The sequence below is a fragment of the Amblyraja radiata genome, chromosome 1 (assembly GCF_010909765.2).
Source record: "Amblyraja radiata isolate CabotCenter1 chromosome 1, sAmbRad1.1.pri, whole genome shotgun sequence".
Lineage (NCBI taxonomy): Eukaryota > Metazoa > Chordata > Chondrichthyes > Rajiformes > Rajidae > Amblyraja > Amblyraja radiata.
In genome coordinates this window covers 30,817,773-30,828,176 of record NC_045956.1, presented here as the reverse complement: position 1 = coordinate 30,828,176, position 10,404 = coordinate 30,817,773, and the positions used below count along the sequence as shown (strand labels likewise).

The 10,404-nt window shown below is 42.2% G+C and overlaps 1 protein-coding gene across 3 annotated transcripts in view; it reads right to left on the bottom strand.

The window, feature by feature from the left end:
• Positions 1 to 1,276: 1,276 nt before the first annotated feature.
• Positions 1,277 to 10,404, bottom strand: part of LOC116972084 (protein transport protein Sec24B-like) — a 130,234-nt gene continuing 121,106 nt past the window's right edge. For all 3 annotated transcript variants that reach the window (XM_033019410.1, XM_033019429.1, XM_033019419.1), the window contains 2 exons: positions 7,848 to 7,951; positions 1,277 to 3,508 (listed from right to left, as the gene is read on the bottom strand). In XM_033019410.1, coding sequence (XP_032875301.1) covers positions 3,394 to 3,508; positions 7,848 to 7,951 — 219 coding nt within the window. In that variant the 3' untranslated portion in view covers positions 1,277 to 3,393. The remainder of the gene's footprint in view (positions 3,509 to 7,847; positions 7,952 to 10,404) is intronic.

The window sequence follows — 10,404 nt, the reverse complement described above, 5'->3', positions numbered from 1 at the left end:
AAACTCGATATGAAGAAGACTTGCACATTTTTATTAAATTAGAGAAAAACCGGAAAAATTTCGGGAATTTTTTAGTCCAATCAAAGCACGTTTAACATTGAGTTGTCTGCCAGTTGGCCAATCACGCGCTTTGTTTCAGGCTAGCACACAAAATGGCTGAGGGGGCTTCACAGATGCCTGTTTTACTGGAGATTCCGATGTGTTGTTCTGTGGAATAAATGTCGTGGAAACTTGCAGCAGGTTAATTGTATTTAGTGGGAAAAGCATTAAAAAGGCTGAAGAAAGTGCTGCGAAGTGGATTAAAGTGCAAGAAAGCATTCAAAGTCCCTGCTGATGTGCTGGGACACAAAGAAGGCCCCCCTGAATCAACTCTAACTAAAAGATAAGATTAAAGTCTGAATTTATGAAAATCTATCTGTATGGACTTTAATTAATTTAATATAATATGAATAAATTCATTCATTCAATCATTCATTCCTTATTCATTCATTCATTCACTTACTCACTTACTCATTCATTCATTCATGAAATTGAGGGCAATTGAGGACATTTGATCTCATTAGCTTCCTGAGGTCTCCAGTTTCCTCCCACAAAGGTGTATTGGCTACCATAAATGATCACCTGGTGTTGGTTATAAGCAAGGAGTCACAGAGGAGTTCACAAATGGATGTGTGCAACGGCTCTGTGCACGTGACAGAACAACTTGCAGAAGTATGAGGACAGATGGGTAAATGGGACAAATGGGGATGTTTCATGGGAGCCAGAATGGATCCAATGGGACAAATGTCCCTTTTTGTGGCTAAATTAAAAACAAATAGCTTGTGGTGTCAGAATGAAGACCTGCAGCAGACAATGACAATAGACAATAGGTGCAGGAGTAGGCCATTCAGCCCTTCGAGCCAGCACCGTCATTCAATGTGATCATGGCTGATCATCCCCAATCAGTACCCCATTCCTGCCTTCTCCCCATATCCCCTGACTCCGCTATTTTTAAGCCCTATCTAGCTCTCTCTTGAAAGCATCCAGAGAACCTGCCTCCACCGCCCTCTGAGACATTGGGCAGGCGATTTCAGTGATACACTTGAAGCCAAACACCAACTCCAAATGTCTTTGAAAATATTTAATTATCAAGAATATCTCGTAACATCAGTCTATTAAAATAATTTGCATCAGAACACCATTTCAGAGGAATAAAAGAGCAAACCGAACATCATATACAATATGAGACAGGAACATAATGGATCCGTTGTAAATAATGTAGACAAATAACAAAATATTTAATCAATATTTAGAGATTTTATTTTGAGGAAATACAAGCCATGGCATTAAATGTTTTTCCATCGTCACTCATAGCTATTTAGTTTGACTGTACTGGTGTACTTAACCCCACTATATAGTCCGTTCCTGATCAACTGATGCTTCATTAATAGACACCTCCTCTGCTATCTATTGACTGAGTACCCATGCCCTTGACATTTGGTTAGAAGCATCTTTGGAAAGCTTTAAAACTATGGAACTACAAAATTATTGTTTAATAATCTCATTGTTTTCTATGTTTAAGAAGGAACTGCAGATGCTGGAAAATTGAAGGTAGGCAAAAATTCTGGAGAAACTCAGCGGGTGAGGCAGCATCCATGGAGCGAAGGAAATAGATGGTGAATCAACCCAAAACGTTGCCTATTCCTTCGCTCCATAGATGCTGCCTCACCCGCTGAGTTTCTCCAGCATTTTTGTCTACCTTCATTGTTTTCTATAGTTGCTTCTATTGCCGAACGTATTTAATTTGACATTGTATGGCCAGACATATTTAGACGAGTGGTATTATACCACATCCTCTTTGGACTGTTCCTCATCTGTGGCTCAAGTGTGGCAACGTGTCATTCATAGACGTGGAACAATTGGAAGTTTATTTTGTTCTTGTTATTCTAATCTTGTTAGTCTAGTTTTCCTAATCTAAAAAAAAAACACATTATACTGCAGATGGATGCGGCATTTGTATTTTGCTTGATTTAGGTGAAGGGAAACACCAGGTTTTACAGCTTGAAGTTCAGGAAGTTATTTATTAATATGTCAGTGCTCTAAACCTCCCTTTGCATCACATATATATTTACTTAGCTACGGTCGTTGCACATATCCATTTTGTTTCCTCGAGACTTCAGCCGACCATCATGTGGGGTGCTGATAGGACAAGGAAGTGGGTTTTAAAATCACCTACCCACTACATCAGCCCTAGTCATACAAGCTTGAAATACAAACACATGAGGAAAATGAAAACCCATGAGAGCACTTTTAATTCCACACAAAGATCCAAAGCTAAATTAAAAAGTAAAGAATGAAACTTTAAAAATGTGACAGCGACCTGCAGTTTGACCTGAAGGACTGTACAGATTCAGATACACGTCATGAATGGTTTAGGTAGGCCGGGACAAATTTGATCACAAAACATTCAACACCGTTGCACACAGTTTATTCTTTCCTTTTTAATGCAACCATATATTAGGTCGATATTTCTTGTACATCACAAAATTATTTTTTCTATAAACACAGAATTTTATAATGTGTACTTCAAGACCACATTCAACAGGCCTGCAGGTGATCTAAATGCAGACTGCATTTGCCTGCCGTCCTAGAGAAATTAGATACAAAAAGCTGGAGTAACTCAGCAGGACAGGCAGCATCTCTGGAGAGAAGGAATGGGTGATGTCTCCGGTCGAGATCCTTCTTCAGATTGAAACGTCACCCATTCCTTCTCTCCAGAGATGCTGCTTGTCCCGCTGAGTTACTCAAGCTTTTTGTGTCTACCTTTGGTTTAAACCAGCATCTGCAGTTCCTTCTTACACATCCAATAGAAATTCTTACATTTACAGTTATTGCTTCTACACACTGCCATCACCAATGAAAAAAAATCAACATATACACTGATACATTACATACTGGAAAAATTAATCGGACCAAAATGAACAAAACTGTAAACAGAGGCTTAGACGTGGCAATAAATATTTTTTTGTGTTAGGTAACAAGGTCTCCAAGCTCCTGCTCCATCTAGAATAAAACATTCAAGCCCATACCTTCATGCCATTATTATAATTCTACAATAACAATGGCATCTTAAACGTCATTGTAGAGCAGACTTATACATTACAGTGTATAACTTCAAGAATTTATTCTGCGGGTTCACCAATTTTTATCCACCAGCTTTTCATATTCCTACTGTCAAGGTAAAACAAATCAGGATTGAAACACTGTTTGAAAATATCCACGTCTTTGTAGCCCATTGTAAAATCCACTCTTCGAGGTGAATGTAATTCTGCTTTAGATGTCATTAGTATCCCAACCCTCCCCCCAAAAAAACAAGGTGATCGTTCTTTAGTTCCAACTCATGAGCCATAACTGTTACTTGGAGATTAGTTGCTGAATGTGAAGAAGAAACTCATAATATGATAACGCAGATTCTGTTCTGTCCTCCACTAACTGCTGAAAAAAGTTTGTATTGAAAGGAGCATCATCCCTGTTAACATTAAACAAACATTCAGTTTATTAAACTCCGCAAGCACATTTTGAACATAAATCAAAGACACAACATCAATTAAAAAGACAGCAGATCTACTGATGACAACATGATAGCCGGTCCTCGGACTATCCTGTTTCTTCCAGTGAGGCCTTGAGCCCATTACATGTTTTTCTTTGCAGATTCTTCTGCAAGGTGGATAGCTCTGAATAAATCTCTGTGGATCTGTGCAAAATAAGACTTCCGGCATATGATTGCACACAGAATGCCATTGACAGCTGTGAAGCCCCAAGCTCACAAAGCTATTACTGAAAGTGAATGTTTGCGACTGTCATTGACATCCACAAAAATTCAACAACGACACTGTGGTGGAGCGGTGGAGTTGCTGCCTTACAGTGCTGGAGGCCCACGCACAATCCTGACTACGGGTGCTGTCTGTACCAAGTTTGTACGTTCTCCCCGTGACCTGCGTGGGTTTTCTCCGAGACCTTCGGTTTCTCCCACGCTCCAAAGTGTGCGGACTCGGTGCGCCGAAGGCCTGTTTCGGCGCTGTATCTCTAAACTAAACCGCTTGAGAACCATCAAAAATATGCAGAAAATTTAATATAAAAACTTAAAACTAAAACACAAATAGACTCATCATCATTTAAAGACAATTAACTCAGTTTAAATGTAATCAACCATGTCACATATTACTTCAATTGCTCAACACATAGATTTCCCAGTCTGAGAGCAAGAAAGCCTGTGTTATTCCATTAGACTTTGTGTAGGGCAGGAGCAATGGACAACACAAGTGACGTTGTGGAAAGCGAGTGGGCAGATGCGTGGCAGATGCAGTATAATATAGATAAATGTGAGGTTATTCACATTGGCGGCAAAATCAAGGGGGCAGATTATTATCTCAATGGGGTTAGGTTAGGTAAGGGGGAGGGTACTGTGTTGTGTACAGTTTTGGTCTCCTAATTTGAGGAAGGACATCCTTGTGATTGAGGCAGTGCAGCGTAGGTTCACGAGATTGATCCCTGTGATGGCGGGACTATCATATGAGGAAAGATTGAAAAGACTAGGGTTGTATTCACTGGAGTTTAGAAGAATGAGGGGGGTGGGGGGATCTTATAGAAACATATAAAATTATAAAAGGACTGGACAAGCTAGATGCAGGAAAAATGTTCACAATGTTGGATGAGTCCAGAACCAGGGGCCACAGTTTTAGAATAAAGGGGGGGCCATTTAAGACTGAGGTGAGAAAAAACGTTTTCACCCAGAGAGTTGTGAATTTGTGGAATTCCCTGCCACAGAGGGCAGTGGAGGCCAAGTCACTGGATGGATTTAAGAGAGAGTTAGATAGAGCTCTAGGGGATAGTGGAATCAAGGGATATGGGGAGAAGGCAGGCATGGGTTATTGATTGGGGACGATCAGCCATGACCACAATGAATGGCGGTGCTGGCCTCCTGCACCTATTTTCTATGTTTGTTGGCTTGCTTGAGCCAGCACCAGAGCCAGAGATCTTCACTTACACCAAGAAACATGGCCTAATCTCACAGAGTAATGAATGTCTGGATAAAGATAAATTTACTTCATGCAAATTTTATGTTATATTTAAGGATTTACTAGACCAAGGGCAGACCCGTTGGGTCTGCTCCCCCAACGCAGCCATTCCCTACCCGTAGCCCCCACGGGAGACGTGGTCCTCCAACTCAAGCGGCTCAGGAATGAGCAGTGCGGCTGGTTTTAAATGGCGTCTTTGAGGCGAGCCGTTATGGTCGTTGGTCAGCAGGAGGCGACAAAATGAGTGAGTGGGGGGGGGGGGGGGGAGAAGGATTTAATGAAAAATGTGGACATAAACATAACGAAATCTAATGAGGAGTGGATAGTTGGAATGAAAGGTGAAATGTCTACCGAAATGGCTGCTTCTATGGGTGAGAAGCCAGTTTATTTTTGAAATATTGGGGGGTGGGGGGGGAGACAAGGATTTGATTAAAAAGGTGTACTTAAACACGACGAAATGTAATGAGGAGCGGATACTTAGAAAGAAAAGTGAAATCTCTACCGAAATGGAAAAGATCTCGGCGATTGTGCGTCTGGATTCGGCGTGGCAAGGAATCAAAGGAAGAAATGCAGCCGTCAGCCGTACATGTAAATGGATCCATTCGGATTGGACATCTGCGAGCATCGGCTATTCCGATTGGACATCTGCGAGTATTGGGCATTGTGACATCACACGATGGAACGAATCGAAAGGCAGAAAGGCAGCCGGACGGCAGGCGGCAGCCACAGAGTTTTATATAATAATAGATGTTTCACCCATTTGAGATTAAAAGTAAAACTGAACTGGGCTAATAGCACTTTAGGGAGGGTACCTAAACCTTGAAATTTCAGATTCAGCCAGAAGATGAACTGCAAAAACAATAAGGTCATTCTGGATGCTGGTGCAGCTAGTTTAGTTTAGAGATACAGCGTGGAAACAAGCCATTCGGCCCACCAGTTAGCCTCACATCGGTGGTGGGGAAGATGCTGGAGTCAATTATAAAAGATGAAATAGCGGCACATTTAGATAGAAGTAACAGGATCGATCCGAGTCAGCATGGATTTACGAAGGGGAAATCATGCTTGACTAATCTTCTGGAATGTTTTTGAGGCTGTAACTAGGTAAATGGGCAAGGGAGAGCCAGTGGATGTAGTATACCTGGACTTTCAGAAAGCATTTGATAAGGTCCCACATAGGAGATTAGTGGGCAAAATTAGGGCACATGGTATTGGGGGTAGAGTGCTGACATGGATAAAAAAAAATTGGTTGGCAGACTGGAAACAAAGAGTAGGGATTAATTCCCTTTCAGAATGGCAGGCAGTGACTAGTGGGGTACCGCAAGGCTCAGTGCTGGGATCGCAGCTATTTACAATATATATTAATGATTTAGATGATGGGATTACAAGTAACATTAGCAAATTTGCAGATGACACAAAGCTGGGTGGCAGTGTGAACTGTGAGGAGGATGCTATGAGAATGTAGGGTGACTTGGACAGGTTGGGTGAGTGGGCAGATGCATGGCAGATGCAGTTTAAGGTGGATTAATGTGATCCACTTTGGTAGCAAAAACAGGAAGGCAGATTATTATCTAAATGGTGTCAAGTTGAAAAAAGGTGAAGTACAATGGGATCTTTGGGTCATTGTTCATCAGTCAATGAAAGTAAGCATGCAGGTAGAGCTGGCAGTGAAGAAAGCGAATGGCATGTTGGCCTTCATAACAAGAGGAGTTGAGTATAGGAGCAATGAGGTCCTTCTGCTGTTGTACAGGGCCCTTGTGAGACCATACCTGCAGTTTTGGTCTCCAAATTTGAGGAAGGACATTGTTGGTATTGAGGGAGTGCAGCGCAGGTTCACAAGGTTAATTCCCAGGATGGCGGGACTGTCATATGCTGAGAGAATGGAGCGGCTTGGCTTGTATACTCTGGAATTTAGAAGGATGAGAGGGTATCTTATTGAAACATCTAAGATTATTAAGGGTTTGGACACGCTAGAGACAGGAAACATGTTCCCGATGTTGAGGAGTCCAGAACCAGGGGCCGCAGTTTAAGAATAAGGGGTAAGCCATTTAGAATGGAGATGAGGAAACACTTTTTCACACAGAGAGTTGTGAGTCTGAAGAATTCTCTGCCTCAGAGGGCGGTGGAGGCTGGTTCTCTCAAGGATACTTTCAAGAGAGAGCTGGACAGGGCTCTTAAAGATAGCGCAGTCTGGGGATATGGAGAGAAGGCAGGAGCGGGGTACTGATTGTGGATGATCAGCCATGATCACATTGAATGGTGGTGCTGGCTCGAAGGACCAAATGGCCTACTCCTGCACCTATTATCTATTGAATTTGCGCTGACCAGCGATCATTCCGTACACTCGGGAAAATTGACGATTTTTAACTAAGCCAAATTTTAGTTTAGAGATACAGCGTGAAAACAGGCCCTTCGGCCCACCGGGTCCGAGCCAAACAGCGATCCTCGCACATTAACATTATCCTGCACCCACTAAGGAAAATGGTTACATTTACCAAGCCAATTAACTTACAAACCTCTACGTCTTTGGAGTGTGGGAGGAAACCGAAGATCTCGGGTGAAAACCGACGCAGTTCACTGGGAGAATGTACAAACTCCGTACAGACAGCACCCGTAGTCTGGATCGAACCCAGGTCTCCGGCGCTGCATTCGCTGTAAGGCAGCAACTCTACCGCTGCGCCACCTTAGCCGCCCAGTATCTAAGTGCTCTTTTCTTCGCAACACAAGTGTAAGTATTTACAGCTTTATTTGAATATTTTTTACCACCAAGTGAACATAATGTCTTATACTCACTTCACAACATAAAGAATGGATAGAAATGGTCTACTATCGCGAAGCCAGGAGACAAAACTGGTAACTCTTTGAGATAATGCTGTATCCAATTCTGGAAGTTGATACTTTTCCACCAAAGCAGTAAACAATCAAGGTAGGAATCAGAGAAACAAGAGTAAAACAATTAATCTGTGATACTTTGCAGCTTTACAATGTACGACATTAAGCTGCCATTTGAGGACAGCAAGGTGCAAAAAAAAAAATTAACAGACAACATGAAAAACAAAAATCCTTGACTTAAAACATTAATTTTATCTCTTACAATGTATTTTTAATGGAAGTGATCAAATGTAATCAATTGCTTCGATTGATTAAAAGACTCCAGCTCTTGTGGGGGTGCTAATTCTGAGTTCCAACATTAATCTACTTGGATTCTCTCCTATATGGTTCCCTCCTAGAGAAGATGAGATTAAGAAAATCAAGAAAAATGTTCACACAGGCATCCTAAAACATTCATACAGTAAATTCAAGAGTATAATGCCATACTTCTGCTACTGGCCACCCCTGCAACCCTTAGATACCTCTTCCTGCTACGTACTTCATTTTCTCTCCTGTAACACCTCACTGCAGCCAGGAGCATCCCGCAACGGATAATTGAAATGGGAACATCTTTTGCCCCATTGGTACTCCATCCAGGTACTTCTCATCCCACCAAATCCCAAACCTCATCGACTTTTATGATGAGAGTGTTCCGTCACTTACTGGAGTTGCAATCAGGTAACAAGTGTTTGCTGCAACCAAGTGCATGTGGGATCCAGAAGCAAACTAGCCTCGCGGCTTGAACTTACTTTCTCATCATGTGCTATTAGGAAATTACTTAAGATTTTTATTTCCTTACGCACCCCTGAACAGAGGGAAAACCTGAAACATTTATAAATAGTATTTTACTGCTTTGACAGTTCAGGCTAAACAAAGAACAAGGTTGTGAAGTTAAGTTTTGATCTCTCATGCAACATTTTCTGTTGATATGCTTGGCCTTGCCTTGAGAGAAATCCAGCCCATTTTTCATGCAGCCGCTATTGTCTGGAATTGTATTCACTGGTCAGCATAGATGCCTCGCTGGTGACTGGAAATTCTGACCCGATAATAACGAGGTACACGAGGTAATTAACATTAAAACGGCAGATAGAAGCTTATTCGTGCAGGAATTTAGGCAAGTAAGTAAACTAAGATGGAGTCATCATAGTTATACACCACGGAAAAAGGCTCTTCAGCCCAACTCGTCCATATCGACCAGCATACCCTATCTAAGATGGTCCTATTTGCCTGTGTTTTGTCCATATCGTAACCATAAGACATAGGAACAGAATTAGGCCATTCGGCCACTCAATTCTATTCTGCCATTCAATCATGGCTGATCTATTTTCCCTCTCAATCCCATTCTTCCCGTAACATTTAATGCCGGTCCTTATCCAGAACCTACCAATCTCTGCTTTAAAATTACCCAATGTCTTGGCCTCCAAAGTTGCCTGTGGCAATAAATTCCACAGATTCACCACCCTCTGGCAAAATAAATTTATAATCTCCATTCTAAAGGTACGTCCTTTTATTCTGAGGCTGTACCCTTGCGTTCTGTACTCTCCCATTACTCGAAATATCCTTTCACTATCCAGTCGGTTTTAATGAGATTCCCCCCCCCCATTCATTTAAACTCCACAAATACAGGCCCAGAGCCTTCAAACACTTCTCATATGTTAATCCGATCATCCCCAGGAATATTCTTGTAAACCTTCTCTGGACCCTCTCCAATGCCAGTACATCCTTCCTCAGATATAGGGCCCAAAACTGCTCACAATATTCCAAATGCGGCCTCACCAGCTTTTTATAAGGCGTCAGCATTACATTCTTGCCTTTATATACTGCTCCCCTCAAAATGAATGCAAGCCATTTCAGAATTCTGCACCAGCACTCCCAAGGCCCTTTGCATCTCAGTTTTCTGAATCCTCGCCACATTTAGAAAGTCACCTCCGCCATGATTCCTTCTAGCAAGGTGCACGACCACACACTGTATTGCATATACCGCCTCTTTGCCCACTCTACCAACCTGTCCACGTCCTCTGCAGACTGCCGGCTTCCTCAACATTACCTTCCCCTCCACCCATCTTCATGGCCTAATCTCACAGAATCATTAATGCATTGATGCAAGATTCACTTTATGCAAATGTTATGTTATATTTAAGGTTTTACGCTTCACCCTTTCCTGTCCATGTTCCTGTCCTGGTGTATTTTAAATATTAGTAGACACAAAATGCTGGAGTAACTCAGCGGGATAGGCAGCATCTCTGGAGAGAAGGAATGGGTGACGTTTCGGGTCGAAATCCTTCATGTTGTTATAGAAGGTAGACAAAAATGCTGGAGAAACTTAGCGGTTGAGGCAGCATCTATGGAGCGAAGGAATAGGTGACGTTTCGCGTCGCGATGCTTGTTCAGACTGATGTGGGGGTTGTGGGGGCGGGAAGAAGGAAGGAAGAGACAGAGACAGTGGGCTGTGGGAGAGCTGGGAAGGGGAGGGGAAGGA